Raw genomic sequence first — 22,057 nt, forward strand, 5'->3', positions numbered from 1 at the left:
AAACAGAATCCAAGTTTGTACAATTCCTGTATTATATAAGCGGACATGTTTCATTTTGCAGTTTGACAGCCACCCTTGCCAGTGTTGGAGCTGCAAGTATACCGAGTGCAGGACTGGTGACCATGCTTCTTATCCTCACTGCAGTAGGACTTCCCACCCAGGATATAAGCTTACTTGTGGCAGTAGATTGGCTCTTGTAAGTGTGTTTTTATGATATAAGTCAAAATAGTGATTGATTATCCATCTGGTAGGGTATTAACTTTTGCCTTCAGTCACCTCCTCATGATACACTGCAAACTAGCGATTAAGATCTCAGACTGGTAATAGGGATATCCATGGTCAAGCTCCTATTGATCAGGGAATTTCCTACATCGCTATGGAACAGTCAGACACTGTGTCTTAGCTCAACCCACTTCACAGAATTTGATCTTTGTCAGAGCATGCACAGCCTTATTGTCCTGAGATAACCCAGGGGTAAACACAGTAAACAGTGATTTGTATTAAATGGTGGTTTATCTTACACTATCTACAATATCATACGCCAGGAACAATATACATACATGTGCTAATACAGCAAACTCCAATACACAGCAGTTACAGCAGGAAATGGAAGAGAGAGAGAGACACTCCAGCAAAACCTTCCCTTTTATACTCAGGCTCTTAAAGGGATACAGACTCTGCTGAGTCATTCCTATCATTGCATCATCCACCTTATATTACATTACATCATTACATCATCTTATTACATAAGCTGTTTGGCTGTTAAATCATAACCTTGTCTTCAGCACTCAAAGTAAAAGCAAGATGTTTACATTATAAAGGGGTTAATGTCATGTATGTGAATTGTTTCTGATATCCAATTGTAGGTAATATGTACATGTTGCATACTATTACTACTATTTGCTATTATAATAATATAATGTCTTACAGCAATAGCACTTAGACCAGCGGCTCCCAACCTTTTCTATACCCCGCACCCTTTGAACACTTCTGATATATTCTCACACCACTTACAAAAGTTTGAAATAATAGCAACAAATTATGCATATACATTATAATTTTGAAAACCCAAGTTTTCGCACCCCCTGGAATATTGTCTCACACCCCCGCTTGGGAACCCCCTGCCTTAGACTTATAGTATATACCACTCCATAGTGCTTTACAGCAGGGCTTTTCAACCTTTTCACAGATTGTACCACTTTTAGGACATGACAATATTCGAGTACCACCAGTGCTTAGCAAGGTGTCAAAAACTTGAGGACTAAAAAAAAGGGAGGGGGGAATTTTGGGTTTTACTGATTAGATTGATTTGTTGTTATAGAAATGGCTAGTTTATACTATTATGGAGAAATAAAAAGTTGAGGTTTGATATTAATGCTTCATTCTACTGCAACAGAGGAAGCCCCAAGTCAATACCTTTTCTTTTTCTCTTCTCCCCCTCACTTCTCTTTCCCTTTTTACTACCCACTGTGTCCTACTATTTGCTTTTGTATTTTTGTATTTTATTCTATAATCTAATAAAATGTTACAAACCATAAAAAAGGAAAAAAGTACCAGTTTTATTCCTTCTTTTATATCCTCTTCCCCTCCTTTTTCTTTTATATCCTCTCCTTTCTCCCCCTCTTTATATCCTTTCTTCTCTCTCCTCCTCCTCCTTTTATAACTTTTACTCCCTCCCCCTTTTTATATCCTCTTTTCTCCCACCACCTCCTCCTTTTATATCCTCTCCTCTTTCCCCCTCCTCCTTTTATATCCTCTCTTCTCTCCACCTCTTCCTCCTTTTATATCCTTTCCCCCCTCCTCCTTTTATATTGTCTCCTCTCTCCCCCCCTACTCCTCCCCTTTTCTTCCTGGTGCACTGGAAGCTCCGATCAGTTGGAGCTGTGCGCACCAATACTGGGCAGAGCCCCGGCCACACTGCAGCTCCAGCTGACTCTTCCCCAGGCCTCTTTGGCACTGCCACTGCTTCAGTTCATCCACTTTTACACTATTTCTTTACAGTGCTTTTCAACCCGTCGTACACATACCACCTCCCAGATGCCGAAGTACCACCAGTGGTACGTGTACCATCGGTTGAAAAGCCCTGCTCTAAGAAGTATGGCCTCAATATCACTGTTTCTGGACTCTCATATTATGAAGCTGTATACGTAGGGCATATTTAATACACACACACTCATATAAACACAGAGGCTATAAATTCTGTAAGAATGAATGGCTCCTACTAGAAAAAATGTTTTGGATACTAGTTACAGAAAACCTATTATCAGGAAAGATTTAATCACTTTTTAATATAATTTTAATAACTCTGATCCTTCCAAGCCCTGGAAATCAGCTAAGAAAATTATATAGATGGAAGAAAATTGATGTTAAAGAGTATATTTAAGAGATGTGTTCTCTGATTTTACAGTGCTTTTCAACCCGTCGTACGTGTGTCACCGGCCAGGTGCTGAAATACTACCAGTGGTACGTGTACATGGGTTGAAAAGCCTTGCTTTACAGTATTCTCTGAGTTTACAGAGTCAGCATAATGCCCCCAACAATTTGGGTTCTCATTTTATCAACCTAAGAAAGATGGAAGGCTGAGTCAACCTTGATCGAGCTTCTGTGCCGATTTACAATAGCAGCTCCAGTTGCAGTCATTAGGCAAATCCTACATGGTTATTAGGTGTGGCATCATGTGATTGGCATTTGTGACCTGATGGTTTTCCCACTGACATAGTTTGATGCTGACAGTAAAGGTCACAGATAGTGATTTCAGGACAGTATGACTCATAATTGCAAGCTGGTTGCTAAGCACCTGAATTGCAATCAAACGTACTGCAAGAATGCTGGAATAGCTGGAATTTAGACAACTGCCCACAAAATCTCCTCATTCAGTGCCTTCATCACTTCAGAGAGATACATGTAATAATACACATTCCATTTTTTTAATCCTGGAATGGTAGATGGACAAATATTCAATCCTGACCCTGGCCATGGGCTGTAATATATGTAGAAAATGAGATGGATGCTGGTTCTTTTGCAATTCTATTTTAAGCTATAATGTACAGAAGGACTGTCAGGATTGCATTGGAACTCTTTCTTAGGACACTAAAACTACACGTATGTTTGTAGATCTTATTCAGTTGTTGACACAACACTGTCCTATCACTGGATCTTCCCCATTGTTGCCTTACAGATTTTCCCCCCCAAAAAGATAGGATAGTGATCCAGCATTTGCTATTCACTTTTTGAGCAAGCTTCTAATCTCATCAACTTCTGATTAGAAGCTTCTATGGACACTTACCATAAAATATTTAGAGGTCCAGAAGGATTTGATCTTGGCATATTTCTTCTTACCCCAACAACGCACACACCATTTAAAAATGCTGAAATTGACTTACATATTGGAGCAATAAACAAGACAAGCTGATAATTAAAACACAGTGCTAAAATGTTAAAACTGCAGAGGCAGCAAGAGATGACAGAATAATATCAGCCAGTGGAACGATAAAACAGTCACTTGATTAACTATCTATTGCAGTTGAGCACGTGAGATATTCATCTGACACCAAGAAGACGTTAGTATTGATGCTGTGTAATTCTCCTGGGAGGAAAAGGGAAAAAAAACATTCCATACCCTAGATATTAAAAGTTAAGAAAGTAAGATGAGCTCTATTACAAACAGTCCTGTAGGCTCATGTACAGATAGTCATTGTTTAGCAATTGCCTTGGACAGCAAATGTTTGCAGTGATGATGATAATGAAAAAGTAACTTAGTGATGAATATGCCCATTTATGTCCTTTGCAGAATCTCTGTCTCAGTCACAGTCACATTTTTGTGAGCCTGACCTGTGTAAAATTTCCCCACCCATATAGAGTGGAGAGATTGCCTGAATAAACTGCTTTATAATAAACTTCATGAACTGCTTTTCTCCTCCTGCAACTGATCCCCCCCAAGCGCTACCCACAAGTTAACAAGCTCAGCTCCGTGACCTTAATTAGTTGATTAGAACCTTTGGCCCTCTAATTGCAAGCCAGTTGCCAAGTGCCTGAATTGAAATCATGTGGCCTCAGGAACGCTGTGACAGCTTGAGGACCAGTCATTAACTCTCCTCATGGGTTGGCTGCTGCTTGACTCTGACAAGATCCTGTTTGATTTCACACTGAAGCGTTTTTTGCTACCTAAGCAGGGCCTGACTCATAAACTTACTGTGCTGGGCAAATAGCCAGCAATAGCTAGTGTACATTCCCTATTATGTGCCTGCTTACTCTCTTCTAATCCCTTCCTCTCCAATGAATCTAAGTACAAACATCAATTTTTTTCCTGCTAATTATCCCGGTGCTGGTGTGAGCATTCCAAAGGTCAGGGAAGTGGGAGGGGAGGGGAGGGGAGGGGAAACGGCTATAAGATTTGTCCTTTTTACCCAACTTCCTTGTGAGCTGAATTTCAGAAACCTTCCCCATTGTTTAGGTTCACCGGGCTGTTTAGAGTTGTATCCTTCTGAGTTTATAAACCAAAGGAAAACTGAAGTAAGATTGTAAGCACATTTGGAGTCATCTGAGTTTAATTTAGTGACTGCTTTCTTTAGCAACCAGGTTGCTGGTTCTAGTTTCAGTCACTAAACAAAGACTACCCGTAATGCTATAGAAAAGAGATGCTCTAACAACTGGTTTATATCAAATTTCAGCCTCATTCCTATCTTCTGGGTTAAAAGATAAGAAAATAGTCCAGCTTCGGTATGAAAGCCAGCTGGCCAGACATCCTTTCTCAGCCCAATCCACCTCACAGGGTTGTTGCTGTGGAGAAAATAGGAGGGGGGAAAGTAGGTGTGCTTGCTACCTTGAGTTATTTATAAAAATAATAAAGGTGGTATATAAATAAAGTAAAATATTGCTGTAGGTAGGAAACAATACAGGCAATTTAATAGTTAATAGAAAGCAGCCCAAGGAAAAATTGCACGATGTAGATAGGAGCTGCTATATCAATAAACAACAGGTACTGGATTTATATTTTAAGTGTACGTTTATATTGTAGCAAAAAAGAACAAAGCCTGACAAGCGGTAAGAGGATGTTAAACTGATATCGGTGATTGCTTTCTTGTTCAAGGAAGTATCACTTGAAGCAATGTCACTTGTCAAAACAGTTCCGCCTCTCCTAAATGGAGAGACTTCATAGCCATAATTCACCAATGGAGCCAACCAAGCAAACTGGGCAGGAAAGGCTGGAGTTTACATTGTGATGCCTGATCTTTCTCAAAGGTTGGGTAATGCTGTGGTTTAACATAAGCAGTTCTGTGATGTCATCTTTATAGAAAAGGTCAGGTATGGCAAAGGAAGCTTGGGATCTTGAACAGGCTTAAAGGCTTTAGTGACAGGAGGGCTGTTCTGTTATTGAGAGAAACGTCAAGCTGTTTCATACACCTTTTTAGACTGACTTTACATTCAGAGATGGAATGTTGTTTTTTTAAATTCCTTTTTACTGGAAGGGACAATTTCATATTTCAATGAATCTCACATGAAAAAGCCATGTTTGTACTAGTAAACCTAAGTGGTTCCAAATGAAACTACTGATTTTGTCACTTTCAAAAACAACAGCATAAAACCTAACTGAGGTTTCGTTTTTGTAGTTTGTTTTCTAGTTGGCTTGAATTACCTGATATTTGTATTTATGCAGTGAATATGTTACTGTGTACCCAGTATCCAACCATTTAGTACTAGCAAACAAAAGCCTTTGACTAATCATCATGAGTTAATTAAAATTGATTGATTATTTTTATCAGCCTGGTTTGAATTATACACCTAAATATAATGTGATGTGTAGCACTGGCTACTTCATACTTAATTCTTAGATTTTTAATACGCATATAACTTTTTCAAAATTGCTGTATAATCATATATATATATATATATATATATATATATATATATATATATATATATATATATATATATATATATATATATATATATATATATATATATATATATGTGTGTGTGTGTGTGTGTGTGTGTGTGTGTGTGTGTGTGTATGTATATGTATATGTATATGTATATATTTTTGTGTGTATGAATGTATGTATATATGTATGTGTATGTGTATGTATGTGTATGTATATGTATATGTATATGTGTGTGTGTGTGTATGTATGTGTATGTATATGTATATGTATATGTATATATTTTTGTGTGTGTGTATGAATGTATGTATATATGTATGTGTATGTGTGTATATACTGGGATGGAATAAGAAAAACTAAAACAGTTTTTATTGCTAAAAGATCAAGCTTTCGTTGGCTAACTGCCAACGTCGTCAGGGTGGAACGCTGGGGTGGGGAGATCGCGTTTATACTGTTGGTGTCTGTACTCTGCTCATGGAGCACGTCACCGGTCTGTTTGTTGAGGTCAGCTGTATTTCTTTGGGTTGTCGCGCATCCGTTTTTGGGGGATGTAGTTGTCTCTGGGTATCTGTTGTTAAAAGTGAATTGCTGATAGTTCCATGTGTTGTAGCCATAGCTCTAGTCATTGCCTGTGTTCTCATACCAGAGGTCCTAAATGGTTGTTGCTCTTCTTCCCTGTGTTCTACATTGCAGGGTGGTTGTGTGTTGTTGCAATCTTGATTTTTATACAAAGAGGCACTCTGTGAATGCTTGCACTGTTTGTCTTCATATTGCGCACGTCGTTCGTCTTCCCAATTCCTTAGTGCCTGGTATGCAGGGGGGAGGTCTATGTTTCGGTTGATAGAGGAGTGGTTTGAAAACCAAGCGGCCACCTTTAGTGTTGTCACTGGCACATTCATACCCTCCATGAATGTGAAAACACCTTAACATCACGGATAACACTGCCTTATATCCACGGTGTGTCTGAGGCCATAGTGTGCATACTAGCCCCTCATAAGGTCGGTGTTGCCCACAGACCTGATTGGACTTTACGAGCTTGTGTCATGTGCCCTAAGATCCACTCCCCAATGAAGAAAAATCCTCCGTTGTGTACAAGATGCCATGCCAGAATTGCAATTGCAATTACATTGGGGAGACGGCAAAACGACTGAGGACTAGGGTGCATGAACACAAGCTTGCAATTAGAAGACAAGACATTCACAGTTGTGGGCACACATGTCTACAAACAACCACGTCTTTAACAGGGACCGAGGCAATTGCCACTGACAACACTAAAGGCGGCCGCTTGTTTAAGGAAGCTTGGTTTTCAAACCACTCCTCTATCAACCGCACATAGACCTCCCCCCTATAGAGGTTTTGGAAAGTATGAATGCAAATGTATAAATACTCAGGGCTTTTTAAGAGCTCTTCTTGGCTATCTAATAATTAGCTCCCTGTTAAGGTGAACTTTTTTACACATTATCCTCTTAATCAGAGTTTCACCATTAATGTTAACCAAGTTAAGAGGTAAAAATGTATTCTTTTCCAAAAGGGGAGAAATTGAAATGAAGGAATTTTGTAATTAAGTAATTACTAACTACAACTTCTGGAATGCTTTTTAAGAAAATATAGGATTCTACTTTATATTGTCCCTTTTCTCTTGTCATGTAAACATTCTTACATTGGGGATTCACACTGCAAAGAGGCCTAATGTCCACCAGATGCATTGGACACAGGGTTAGAGCTTGGCCATTGGTCAAGTTTGGCTCTGACTACCATCACACTTGGAGGTTTGCTGAGGTCTCCTGTAAATTGATTCTTTGTGCTTCAAGTCTTCCATCTTTTGGTAATATTTTCTTTGTAGAGATCGAATGAGAACATCTGTCAACGTAGTAGGGGACTCCTTTGGAGCTGGCATTGTTTATCATCTATCCAAGGCAGAATTGGAAAACATCGATGCCCATCACAAGATACATGAGGATATTGAAATGACCAAGACTCAATCAATTTATGATGATCTGAAAAATCACAGGGAAAACAACTCAAACCAATGTGTTTACACAGCTCACAACTCTGTCATAATAGATGAATGCAAGGTACCTTTCACATTTATGGATATTGAGACTTGCATCTAGCAAGTCACAGTACAAACTTTTTTAAAAAATAATATTTTTTTAAAAAAATGTAATGAGGAGAAAACTGGCTCCCATTAAAAATGTTCAACATGTGTATATTTGCTTGTAAATTTATTTAATTTATTGCAATTTTGTTTAACCTTAAAGATGCATGTAATGTTTACAACCAAGAGCATGTTTCACTATGTGTTATGGAAAGAATATGGCTTCATGTTCTATTTCAATATTCATTTGATTTTTTTAAAAGCACTTTGATTTAATTGATATGAAATAATGGATTTGTTGCAAATTATGATTGCTTCCTAAAAAAACCCTTTGTTTTTCTTCTTCAAAATTCATTTATTTATAAAATTTATAAGGCCACCCATCTTAACCTAGTGAGTCTGGGTGCTTAACAATAGACAGCCATAAAACATCACAAAATAAATTTATAAATACTAAACCACACAATATGATACAATGCAACAGACAATTGAATTAACTAAGGAAAAGATTTAAGAAGTTGTTTGATGATTAATATGAAAGACATTTAATTGTTGAGAAACAATGAGCCTCAAGCAAAATGTAAAGCCAATATTATTTTAGATTAATGCTTTCCATAATACACCATACGGGCATATGTGTCGGACTTCTTAATATGTGGAAACTCACTAATCCAGGCATGTTTGTTCTTGCTTTCAGAATTATTTTTGGTCATCATTACCATGTCAACTTTGTGCTTTGTGTTTGATCCTGTCAGTAATAATGTGAGTTAAGAGAAAACTATAACAAGAATTGTCCTGACCAAGATTGATTTGAATTTCAGAGAACTCTAGGGCCACAAAGATTTCTAGAATAATTCCTGGAATAATCTTATTTTATTAATCACAAGTTGAGGTGGCAATTGAATCTGGTAAAATATTAGAGAATATGAACTAAGTTTGTTTGCAACAAGCTAGCTTAAAAACATAGATTCCAAACTGTCTTTCTCTCAATCCCAAGTAATTAGGATTAGTTACTGTTGAGGATTTAGATGAAAGAATAAATTGTGATCAGTCAAAAATGGAAGTGATTGCTTCCAGTCAGTGTGGGAAGAAAGAGAAATCAGTACACAAATTAGTGATTTCCTTAGCTTGTTCAAAGCACAATAAAGCACAGTTGTCACTACTAGCAGCTCTAGGTTTGACTGCAGAACTGAATCCAGTGTTTTCTTTAGTAGATCTACAGTTTCATCTTTATATATTTATGCTGATAATAGCTGATTCTGTTACTAACTTCTTATTGGCCATAGATGTCCACTGCTAACTGAAATGATGTGAAAATGACAACATGTGTGTTATGACATCACAATACAAACGATGTACTTTCATACTTGTACCTTAATGTTGGAGACAAATATTCTGTGTAACTTATATAGTTTGAGTTGTGATGACCCAATGCAGGTTTTGCCTTTCCCCCCATCCAATCTGACATATAATCATGGTTTTAACTACATAGTCATTAAGCTTTTTATCTACAAGGGTTAGTTTTCACTTCCAAAAGAACTTCATCATTTAAACACAATAAAATTATGCTTCAGTCCAAAAACATTGTAATCAGAAGATTTTATCCATATGTCAGTTTCCATGACAGAAAAATTATGATAGCACTATGATTATGTTCTAAGCAGATTTTTTCAGGTATAGGCATTAAACTACTTTTTCCATAAAATATTATTAGTTGTTGTTATAAAATAACACTACACAAAAATTAATCACTTTTAAGTTTCAGTCATTCAAACAGTGGAGCACACATTTAAGATGTTAATGTTGAAACGAATGGGATGCAAATGTGATTAAATGTTTAACTTGATCATCCCCAATAAAAATTAGGAAATAGCACTAAAAATGAATGCGTGGATATGAAAATTTGCAACAGGATCCAGGTTTGGTCAGCAGTTTTTGTTATTGGTGCTTGACTTAATTACTAATACAGTTATTTGTCCTCTTGACTTTTTAATATTTAACTGGCTTCCTATCTTGATAGTGCTGCATGACTATTATAAGTTTATTGGCAAGCAATATTGGCTTATAAATTGCATGACAGTTTTTCCTTGTATTTTTATTGTCACGTTTTATATTTCTTTTGATCTAACCCTACATTTTCAACTTCAAATATGAAGTGAACTTTATTGTTTTTAATGCATGTATTTTCCTCTTTGTAATCAGAAAAAAAGGCTGCAATTGTTTCAAATGTGAATGCATACCTCATGTTTTCTGTACATCCAATTTGTCCATCATGTGGAATAATAATCTTGTCTTGTAAGGTTCTTTTTTGAAGCTGAGGACTAGAACATGGAAGGTAAGGTTGGAAGTGCAAATAGATAAAAGACAATTATGATGTAAAGGTCCAGTTCAGTTCTAATCAGGCCAATAAGTACATTAACCTTTTGGGTTTTCTGGCTGTGTTTATGATACTACAACTGTGAAAAAGGTATCCATGGCCAGGAAATATTTTTTCAATTAACTACCTGACTATTGCTTACTAATGGGTGTTTCCCCTAGAATGTTTTCATCATTTTGGGCTTCGCATCATTTTTGTCTAATTTAAAAATTTAACAGAAATAAATAAAATGCACTCTCGTTAATACTTGTTTGACTTCACTGTAACTGTACCTTTAACATGCAACAGTAATGACAGATGTCACTCTCTTGTGGCAAATTAATTCTGCTATTTACTGTTTTGCTATTTTTTTAATAGTGTGTGTACAAAAAAATAGCCTATCGGTCTGCTATCAGTTTTTCTCTGCGTTGTATTTTGTGCTGTAAATTTGAGTATTTTCAATAGATTCTTTTAAAAAAATTGAAATGGCAGAACTGCATGACTACAAAAAAATTAAAGTACAAACATAATCAGTTCTGTAAATATTAAGATTTGCATAATTCATTATGTTTCCTGCAAAAGTGCCTTGATTTTAAGCTAGGTGTTGATGGTAATTACTTTCAGGTAACCTTGGCAACCAATGGCAAATCTGCAGACTTCAATGCTGTCGAAGAAGAACTTTGGAAACACGAGAAATAAGGTGGAAACACTCCAGGTCCATCTTGAATAAGTCCCTGAAGTTGTCTTTTGGTAAAGCAGATATCAAGATCCAAGATTTTCCACTGTTTTCATTTAGCATAGAAATGTGCTTACTTAATGCTGTTAACTGAAACTTAGAAATGGTCTTGTGAAATCTTTGCTCTTCTAGTTTCTTGGCCAAATGGTTTATCTTATTTTATTATTTGTTTGGATGTAAGAGAGATCATTGGTTGAGTTTCCTCCTTCTGTTCAAAACATAGAAAATGTAGGCATTTAAAGAAGAAAGATTTTTAAAGGCACAATATAGCTGATTTGCTTCAGGGACTAAATGTTTAGCATTAAGTATAGTGTACATCATGCAGAATCTCCATCCTGTTGAATATGTGAACCTATATCTTGGTGCATACTGAATACAGTGAACACATTATGTACAAGACATTATTTCTGAAAGGCTTTTCATGTGCTTTATTTTGCATGTGGTTTTCTTCAGTTCCCTTTTCTTCAAGCTTTCTTAAATTAAGTGATCTACCTAAATTCCAGTTCTGAACTCCAGTGAGTGCCAATACATGCAAAAACGAAAACCAAAAACAAAGTACTTTTAATGATAAAATCTTCATCTCTCCATTTTAGCTCTATAAACAATCAACCTTTTTGAGATCAGAAGGCAGGATATAGTTTTTGCATAACTCAACTGGATAAATTTATGATCGTAGGTTGATATCCCTGTAGAACGTCCTTCCAGTAGGCAAATCTGTGACACTGGAATTAAACAAATGACATGTTTGCACAGCTAACAATCCATGCCAGGAAGTATGCTCACTTACCTGGGAAGATATTTTATTGCATTGCCCTGTACACCGCCCTGAGTCCTTTGGGAGAAGGGCGGTATATAAATTAAATTAAATTAATTAAATAAATATTCAACAGTTAGCAGAATCTTCATACATCTATAAAAGTTATTTAGTCAGGGCTAAGATATTTTCCTGTAAATATTAGATATCTTCCCACCCAATATGTTGAATCTTAATTATATTAAGTAATTTGAACAAATTAGTTTTGGCAAATGTCAGTTCATTTCTCTAGAGTGTTTTATTTTTTATTTGCTATGGTACTCAAAATGTGATTATTTCTTTGCCACGTTTGTAGAAGAACAAATCCTGCAAAGCGAGCCCAATTTAATATCTGATACTCTTTTCAGAATAGTGTTATTCTCTATAGAAATATGAAAAGATCAGAGAGAGCTACTTTCTTCTTTTTCTTCCAGTGTATTAAATAATTGGCCCTGGTGAGATCAGAGAATTGAATGTAACTCCCACATCCACATCCACATTTCTTTTTTCTTACTTTTGGTGAACTCTGCAGGCAGTATAATTTAACTCGGAAAGACATAGGATATATGTAAGGAAAGCACACCTCTAACATATCCTTTTCAAGTCAGGTCTGGCCCATCGTCACTACGTGCATTAACAGGAAAAAAAGAGAACTCTTAAATTTTACATAGATGAGCACTATATCCTTATGGAGAAGTACATTTGTGGCTATCACATGTTGGTGCAATTTTTTTTTAATGGGCAATCCACACTGAAGCGCCTTTTAGGATTTTCTTACAGTCACTAAACACCAATATCGCTTGTGCTCAGCTTTACATTATATTTCCCTTTCATTTTGAAGTAGTGATAGTACTGACCACAAATGTAAGCATAGGTTTCCTTTGTATGGGTATAATTTTTGAAATGCTAATTGAAAATAAAGTCACCACTCTGAGAAGGAAGCTCTCAAACTAAAGTAAAAAGAAATTGTAATTTTGGAATTAGAGATTTCTGATATTTACATAGGGGAAAAAAAGCCCTGTGTAGGATTTGGCAAAACATTTTTTTTGGATGTTTCGTAACTCAGGGAATTTCTGCTTCTTAAAAACAAAGCCACCCTTTACTTACAATCAGGGACATTCATGGGGAGGGGTCAAAAAAATCAATATGGCCTTGTACTTAAAACCCTACATCTTTTTTATGTGCATGGCTATATACAATATAACGGAGAAGTGACCAGTCTTGCTCAGCATTTTGGCTCCTGAGTGAATTCTAATGCTCTGTATTCTGCTGTGGTAACCAACAAATTTAACAAACATCCACAGCTTTCCATTTCACAGTAGAAAACTAAACCTTAACTGTTATCCCACCTTCTTTATCCAGGGTAACTAGTTTCTGAATTTCCAAAAGAAAGATGCAGAAGGATTTTGCAATGCTAGTTTATAAGCATTACTTGTTTGGGTGAACATGCTTTTCATTTGCAAATGCAAAATATAATTAACAATTGCACTCAGTATTTTTTTTTCTTAGTAGTCAAAGTTTTCCTCCATATTAATACCTCCATTTTTGGTAACATTCATTATGAATGATTAATAATTAACTATTAAAATAATCCTTAAGCATTTCTACAATTTAATCCCTGATGTGCAATAATTTATTTCTTGCCTGTGTAACCATGACATGTGATAGCTACCTAGAGACTCAGCAAAATAAAACAATTAGGAATTTAATTTATAAGAAACCATTTTGCACCAGCACTTTGCACTTCGTTCAGGTCATTTGTTAATTTGCATTAGCAAACCCAGCCTTTCTTTTAATTGGGTGTAATTTCTTGATTAGATAAAAAGGGGGATCTGAACAAGCAAAATGCCATTTATCTGATACAGCATTGCAAACCTGAAAAATTTTGGCCGCCTTGAAGAGAAAAATCTTCCCATTATTCCATTCCTGGTATGGTTTGATTCATGGAGTTCAAGAGAATGATCATTTGTTTTCTTTATGGTGCTACTATATGCTCCTCACTCTTTAAAACCAGCCGTAAGTATATATTCATAAGACCCTGAAGTAAATTACAGCAGTGCTGACAAAAAAATACTACACTTGCATGCGTGAGAAACAATGTTCTCTTTTTAGCAAGGTGAAATGTCTTCTATCTCACTTGTAGATGCTTGTTCGAATCTCTAGATACTCTTCAGCTTTTAAAAGTATCTTTTAATGTTTAATATGAGGAATATTTTTGCACTTATTTTTCACCCATCTACTGTATATTTCTCTCTTATTGCTCAAAATGGTCATGAAGCTTAATATAAAAATCTTTATCAAATACAAAACCCCAAAAGACTGGGTCTTTCACAACCCAGTATAATGTGGAATGTCAGGAATTCTCTTTTATATGCATCCTCTTTACTTTTCAAAATTTTATCCCTTTCTAGTGAGGCTGATTCTGCAAAGTCAAAGAAGATGGACACTGCAACTTTAATAAACTTAAATTCAAACTATTAAGAATATGTACCTTGCATCTAGGGTTGCATTTTTTTACACATCTGCCATTCCACCAAGCCTAATGCTAATTGGTGGTTAATCTATTCACATCTTATTCTATTCCTTTGACTGTATGTTTCTAAACTTGAGTTCATAAGTATATGAAATTATACTTATATAATTTCATGCTTTGATGCTCACAGTACTCTTACTTTTACTTCATGATAGGGATCATCCTATCATGTTTTAACTAAACAAAATCATACGTGCACTTGCTGCCTTTTTTACAGCAATACTGAAGAATTTGGCCCTAGAGACCCTAACATTTGTTAACTCTAACAGTGGAAAATCTCATACCGTGGGGTTTTTTACCCAAGAAGGTGCAGAAAAGCCCCATCCCTGATGAGAATCTAGAATCAGAATAATTAGAATTCTGACGTTATACATTGGAGAACTTGTATGTTATAGATTTACAGAATCCAGACCTTCCTCATTCTCTGAACATGCAGGGTGGAATAGAGAACCAATTTTTTTTTAAAAAATGACCCATGCCAGTATCCCCGTTAACCATGATGCCTATAAATGCCACACCAACATCTAGAAAACATGACTTTTCTATTTTTTATTCTCTCCCCTCATTCCCAAACGATAGGAAAGTTTATTACTGAACTCATTTTTCCCCAACTTTATCCACATGTTTAATATTGCACTTCACAGGCTGCTAGGGTAATATTTTATTAGACATAATCAAAAATCAGAAGATCTACATTTTTTTAGCTATGTGGAAACTCCCATCTTTTAAGCAGAGGGAGGTGATTGATTAGGCTGAGCTCTTGCTGAAAAAAGAAAGCTATTTGGAATTAGATTCAATTTATAGCACTGATTGCCTCAAGTAAGGCCTGTAAATCATGTTTTAGACTATACCATCTTTCACATTAGAAAACAATGTATTGTATATAACTTAAATACTTCCTCTGAAAATTATATTTTAGTTTGCTATAACTTTGACACCTTGTTTTCAGAGCTAGTGGGGTGGGTTTAATCAGTGCTATAGATCTTTCCATTATCTTTATTTCAAAGCTGCTTCTTCATTTTTTTATTTGACTACTGTAACAAAATTCCTTCCTAATGTGTGAATGGTAATTTATGGAATGCATGAGGTGTATTTCTACTTACACTAATTTAGCCATTTATTCTTCTGCAACCATGATATACACTATAGAATGAATTAACTTATTTCTGGCATCTGTAATTTACAGACATTTGCAGAGGTTATTTTCTTATACCATTTGCAGACAGTTATTTTATTATACAACCATATAAGCAGGCAAGAAAAAATGCTATAATCCTTTTAAGGAAGATTCTTTTGTAACAAACTCTGATAAATAAAATTTGTGACTGGGTTCATGCAACACATTAAGCCATTGTATCAGTGGGTTGGTTTTGACCTAGTACAACATACGAACTCAGCTCTTGTGGCTTGTAAACCATGATTTATAGCTGAGCAGTATATAAAGCAGGCCAATACAGCTTGTTCCACAAACCATGGTTAAAATAAACTATGACTTGTGTGACATATGAAACCAGCCACTGTTATGTTATGTTAAATTAACATAACTCTTTAAACTTTATAACTTTAAGCAAAGCACAAATGGAAGTTAAAGGTGTCTTTATGCTACAGTTCATTATGGAACACTATTACAGTATTAATATAGATTGAGATTGAGCCTTTTTATACCTAGCTTGTTTTTTTACCAGGATAATTCCACAATGTCTCTACCCTACAGATAAATATTCTGATTCAGAATATATTTTGTTTTTAATGTACTTACTTGCCATTATTTTCAATGGAATTAATTTACAAAATCCATATACTTTAGGATTACAGCTTTTGACAAAATCTAATCTATTTATGTCCAGAGCCAGTCAGGCTCAGCTTGGTGTCCAAAATTTGCATCAAATAACATTTCATGAGCTTGGTAGGCCTTCCATGGAAATGATGATGTGGACAGAATGAAGTGGCTGCTTTTTATGTACCAGATTCCCAGATTGATCTTTAATGGTTACATTTCTTCAGTAATGTGACATACATCACATCCCATGCTGACAGAGAGAAATGTCTTCTCAAACAGTATTTATAGTATTTGCCTAACCCTAACGATTGAATGACAAAGATTACTGACACCAGGAATTATTTGTTAAGCTACTAATGAACTCTATTGGTTCAAACAGTTCTAGTTTTTAGATGCATTTTGTTGAGATATACAAAGACAAAAATGAAAGCTATGTAAGTTTAAAATGTGTAAGGAACTGCAGCATTTGATCTCACATCTTTGCCTTTCTACAAAAGGACCAAACTACATTCTTAGGGGATTATGTCAACTGAATAGCACATATATAAATACCTCCTGATTTTTAAAACATTTATAAAATAAAAACAAGCAATATATTTTTTCACCATAACGATTGAAATCTGTTTTTCTTCCTTTATTAACAGTTAATTACAAAATATCTATATTGCTAATGCCTTGTTTTTATCCAAGCACATTGAGAGAGCAAATAAATTTTTAAAACCCAAATTATAGTTTGAATATGATTCAGACTCTGCCCCTTAGGGCACACAACTGCACAAAATTGAAGAGGAGATACCTACAGTAACAACTGACTCTATGAAACAGGTAATATTTAACTTGTGCAACCTGTCATATATAACCTGCAAATGGATGAATAAACTGTACAGTAGGTATAGGCAGTATATTATTGTGATTTTATTTTGTAATAGTCTATTTTAAAGCAGAGTTTTCAAATATTCTCGTAATTAAAACTAAATACAATCCAGTCGTAAGATAAAACGCTAGCATTACCTATCAAAGCATGATGCTCTTATACAGTTTGGATGCGTTGTTTTCTGCATGAAGAACAGTGCCTCCCCACACTTTCTGTAGATAATGTAGCTTATCTTGGTGTAATTTCAGTGAAATTGTGTATACAGTATTAATAGTTGGTATTTTATTTTAATTTAATTTAACTTCAACTCTGCTGGAATAGAAAATAGTAATATGTTTGAAAATAGATTGGATTAAGTTGGCTGGCTTTGGCTGCTATATTGGTATTTCCATTTCCATATGTTTAACAGCAAAATTTCCATAATCTGCTAAGCACTGCTACATGGTGGTATAAGCAGTATAATTGTGTTTAAATAATTGCTATAACCCTTATGTTCCAGCCAGGTCATTTGTAAATATGTTATAGTACTTGTCTTTATATATCTAAACAAGCAGCATGCATCTGAGGGTATGCGTGCAAATCCCTGGCACTTAGTGAATGTGAGTGACTGTCTGATGTTGCACTGTGATTGCAATAGCACTGCTACTTTAATGAATAAATATAAGCACAGTATTATATTGATTATGTATTTTTCTGTATACATGATTGGAGATATAAAGACAGATGTTAATAAATCATTGCAACTATCAACATTTTGATCCCTTGTAAAAAAAATCATGTTTTATTTTGAATGCTATGTTTACCTTTTGAAACTGCAGTCTCAGCTTTTGCTTCTCAATCAGGACGTTGTGGTGATCTAACCCTTCAAGATTCCTCAAGTGTTCATTTTTCACTTCTTCACTGACCATAGTAACAAATCCAAATTCAAGGCAGTATGAGAAAAGACAGACTTCTTTTTGAAGCATATTCTTTACTTGTTCATATTCCAGTGTTAATAGATCATGTGAAAAAAAATGATTGAGATAAAAATATGGTATAAAATATGCTTTCTTAGAGATTGTTATTTGAAAAAGGAGTCATTACATAAAGTTGAAATCAGGTAAAGCCAGGAAATTCAGGAAAAGGAGCAAAAGGGTCCCCAAATGTCCTTTATGAAAATTTTGTGAGCCAAGTTGGAAAAACATACGTAACAGATCTCATATGAGTTATAAATCTCAGCACAAAGCTAGTTCTACTGCATTGCAATTGCATGCAAGATTCATTTCATGCTTTATATAATATGTAAATTTAAATATAATTCATGATAACCCTGAATCAAATTAGTTACTACCTGTCTTAAATTCTCTAGCGCAATGTACCCAACCTCAAAAGCTTGAGATGTGTGGACTTCAATTCCTAGAATACCTGGGTGGGAGATTGTAGTAGTTGAAAGCCACATATCTTAGAAGTCACTAAGATTGGAAAGCAAGGCTGAAGAACTAGGTTGTAACTATTCCTCTTGACAGAACAAGGAACAGTTTTATAGTTGTAAACTGAATCTAGTTATTGCCCAAACATAGTTATATTATTTTGCTTCTGTAGGCCTTGAATGCATGGATATCATATAATTATGCATAGAAAGGGGAGATCCACTCAGTTCCAAGCTCTGCAGATATATTCAGCTAGGGGAATTATTGTGGTTATGATCTCTCGAGATCGTGGATCTTGTGCACATGACCCCTTAGACTGCAGTTAGTTGGTCACCCTACATACAAAAGAAAGCACAAACCTGGCTTTGACTGTAATTAAAAATATTCATCTGAAAAATGAAATGGTGTATTGTATAATATCTATGCCATTTTGTGTACAATCTAATACATGGAAATGCTAAATCTATTAATGTTGATTACTACAGTAGCAATGACTTGTTTACTACGCATTTTTCATAGTTCTTATCTCCTTTATAGCAATTATTTTCTTTTCCTGTGTGAACTGATTTCTGTAACTTGTATATAAAACAGAACTGGACATTCTTTATATACTGGAAATAATCAGCACACAGTATTTCACTAAATGTTGGATTTTTTATGTACATATCAATAAATGTGAATTCATAATTTTCATGGATAGAATCAATGTGAGTACATCTATTTACTTGCAAGTTCTAGACAGAATATGTGATGGAAGGATGTATGAAGAGTTATAGTCCAGTAACAAATGTTTATTCGATTGTTGTTGTTGTTGTTAGTTGCGAAGTCGTGTCCGACCCATCGCGACCCTATGGACAATGTTCCTCCAGGCTTTCCTGTCCTCTACCATCTTCTGGAGTCCATTTAAGCTCACGCCTACTGCTTCAGTGACTCCATCCAGCCACCTCATTCTCTGTCGTCCCCTTCTTCTATTGCCCTCAATCTTTCCCAGCATTAGGCTCTTCTCCAGTGAGTCCTTCCTCCTCATTAGGTGGCCAAAGTATTTGAGTTTTAGCTTCAGGATCTGGCCTTCTAAAGAGCAGTCAGGGTTGATCTCCTCTAGGACTGACCGGTTTGATTGCCTTGCAGTCCAAGGGACTCGCAGGAGTCTTCTCCAGCACCACAGTTCAAAGGCCTCAATTCTTTTGCGCTCTGCCTTTCTTATGGTCCAACTTTCACTGCCATACATTGCAACTGGGAAGACCATAGCCTTGACTATACGCACTTTTGTTGACAGGGTGATGTCTCTGCTTTTTAGTGTGCTGTCTAGATTTGCCATGGCTTTCCTCCCGAGGAGCAAGCGTCTTTTAATTTCTTGACTACAGTCCCCATCTGCAGTGATCTTGGAGCCCAGGAAAATAAAATCTGTCACTACCTCCATTTCTTCCCCATCTATTTGCCAGGAATTGAGAGGGCCGGATGCCATGATCTTGGTTTTCTTAATGTTTAGTTTCAACCCAACTTTTGCACTCTCCTTCTTCACTCGCAACAAGAGACTCTTCAGTTCCTCTTCACTTTCTGCCATTAGAGTGGTATCATCTGCATATCTTAGGTTGTTGATATTTCTTCCAGCAATCTTAATTCCAACTTTTGACTCCTCTAGCCCTGCCTTTCTCATGATGTGCTCTGCATATAAGTTAAATAGGCAAGGCGACAGTATACAGCCTTGCCGGACACCTTTCCCAATTTGGAACCAATCAGTGGTTCCGTGTCCAGTTCTCACTGTTGCTTCTTGGCCCGCATATAGGTTTCTCAAGAGACAAATAAGATGTTCTGGTACTCCCATCTCTTTAAGAACTTGCCACAGTTTGTTATGATCCACACAATCAAAGGCTTTAGCATAGTCAATGAAGCAGAAGTAGATGTTTTTCTGGAACTCTCTAGCTTTCTCCATGATCCAGCGTATGTTGGCTATTTGATCTCTAGTTCCTCTGCCTCTTCGAAATCCTGCCTGTACTTCTGGTAGTTCTCGATCCACATACTGCTGGAGTCTAGCTTGTAGGATTTTAAGCTAGTTTATTCGATATATGTATGCTAATTTGCCAATGATTGACATATCAAACCAACAGAGCTACTTTCACACATTACATTTGCAGTTCTGCAGATTTCTGTTCATCCATGTACTTTTATAAACAGTGAAGCTTCTCTAAAATAATTCAAGACATTTATGCTACCAAAATGTTAGGGTTTGTGTGTGTGCGTGTGTGTTTAATGCAGAAAAGCTGCCCATGAAAGTAAAAATGTACCCGCCCTGTTGTTCTTTAGACCAATATTGGCCATAGCATCTAAATGTGGGAAAATAGTTACACTTGAAGAAAATGCTTCATCATAGCAATTGCTTACATTAATTAGTCATTTTGTAAAACTAAGTTAGTACATTAGGTAATTATGTCTCAAATAATGAATTTCAAGCAAAAACAGGACAGGAGCACTTAGGTTAATGTACCTGTCAATCACATGGCTATAATAGAGCTAAGCCTCTGAACCCCTGCCCATCCGTTGCTCTTCTTTCCAATTTTTCCAGTTCTTCAATATCTTTTTTGTGTTGTGGCAAACTAAACATTAATTCAGGTATAGTCTTAACCACTGAAGCGTAAGGAAGTAATATCACTTCCAGTGATCCTGACATTATGCATCTGTTGATGTACCCCAAAATTAATTTGGGCAGCTGGTCATCTGTAGTCTACCAAAATACCCATACCCTTCCTGCAACTACTTCTAAACCAAGTGCAGGTAGTCCTCGACTTCCTACCACAATGAGCCCTAAAATTTCTGTTGCTAAGTGAAACAGTTAAGTGATTTTTGCCCCATTTTAAACCTTTCTTGCCACATTTGTTAAGTGAATCACTGTAGTGGTTAAGTTAGTAACATGGTTATTAGCTTCCCCATTGAGTTCACTTGTTGGAAGGTCCCAAAATGGTGGGCATATGATTCCAGAACACTGCAACTATCACAAATATGAACCAGTTGCCAAGCATCCAAATTTTGATCACATGGCCATGGGGATGCTGCAATGGTTGTAGGTGTGCAAAATGGTCAGAAGTGACTTTTTTCAGTAAGGGTGTAACTTCAAATGATCACTAAATGAACTGTTGTAAGTCAATGACTACCTGTACCTAAATTGTAGTGCATCTGTTTGTTTTGTCCTGCCAAATGGAGGACCTTACATTTTTCATTATTGAACATTTTATTGGATAGGACCAATGTTCAAGCCTATCAAAATCCTTCTGAAGCTTGAGCCTATCATCTAGGGTGTTAGAAAGTTTTCCAGCATGGTGTCAGCTGCAAATTTTATGAACAATCCTTTTAGTCCCTCATCAAAGTCAATTAAAGAACTGGGTTCTAGGCAGAGAACCCTGAGCTACCCTTTGCATGCTTCCTTCCATGTGGATGTAGACCTATTAAGGGCCATATGTTAGTTGTTGAGCCAGCTCAAGTCCATTTTGTAGTGTGATGATCCATTCCACATTGGTCCAGTTTATCAAGGTTATGGTCAGGTTTTTCAAATCCCTTTCTGAAATATAAAATGAAGTATAAAAAACCAATGAAGTCCATTTCTC

General features: G+C 36.0%; 1 protein-coding gene across 1 annotated transcript in view; it reads left to right on the forward strand.

Moving 5' to 3' along the window:
* The window catches only part of SLC1A2 (solute carrier family 1 member 2), a gene marked incomplete at its 3' end in the record, with an annotated part of 32,423 nt that extends 21,391 nt beyond the window's left edge, over positions 1-11,032 (forward strand). Inside the window, exons 8-10 of the mRNA XM_081320271.1 lie at positions 62-196; positions 7,723-7,954; positions 10,958-11,032. Of these exons, the coding sequence (XP_081176397.1) occupies positions 62-196; positions 7,723-7,954; positions 10,958-11,032 (442 nt within the window). The remainder of the gene's footprint in view (positions 1-61; positions 197-7,722; positions 7,955-10,957) is intronic.
* Positions 11,033-22,057: the final 11,025 nt, after the last annotated feature.

Source organism: Vipera berus (assembly GCF_964194415.1).
Source record: "Vipera berus genome assembly, chromosome: 1".
Lineage (NCBI taxonomy): Eukaryota > Metazoa > Chordata > Lepidosauria > Squamata > Viperidae > Vipera > Vipera berus.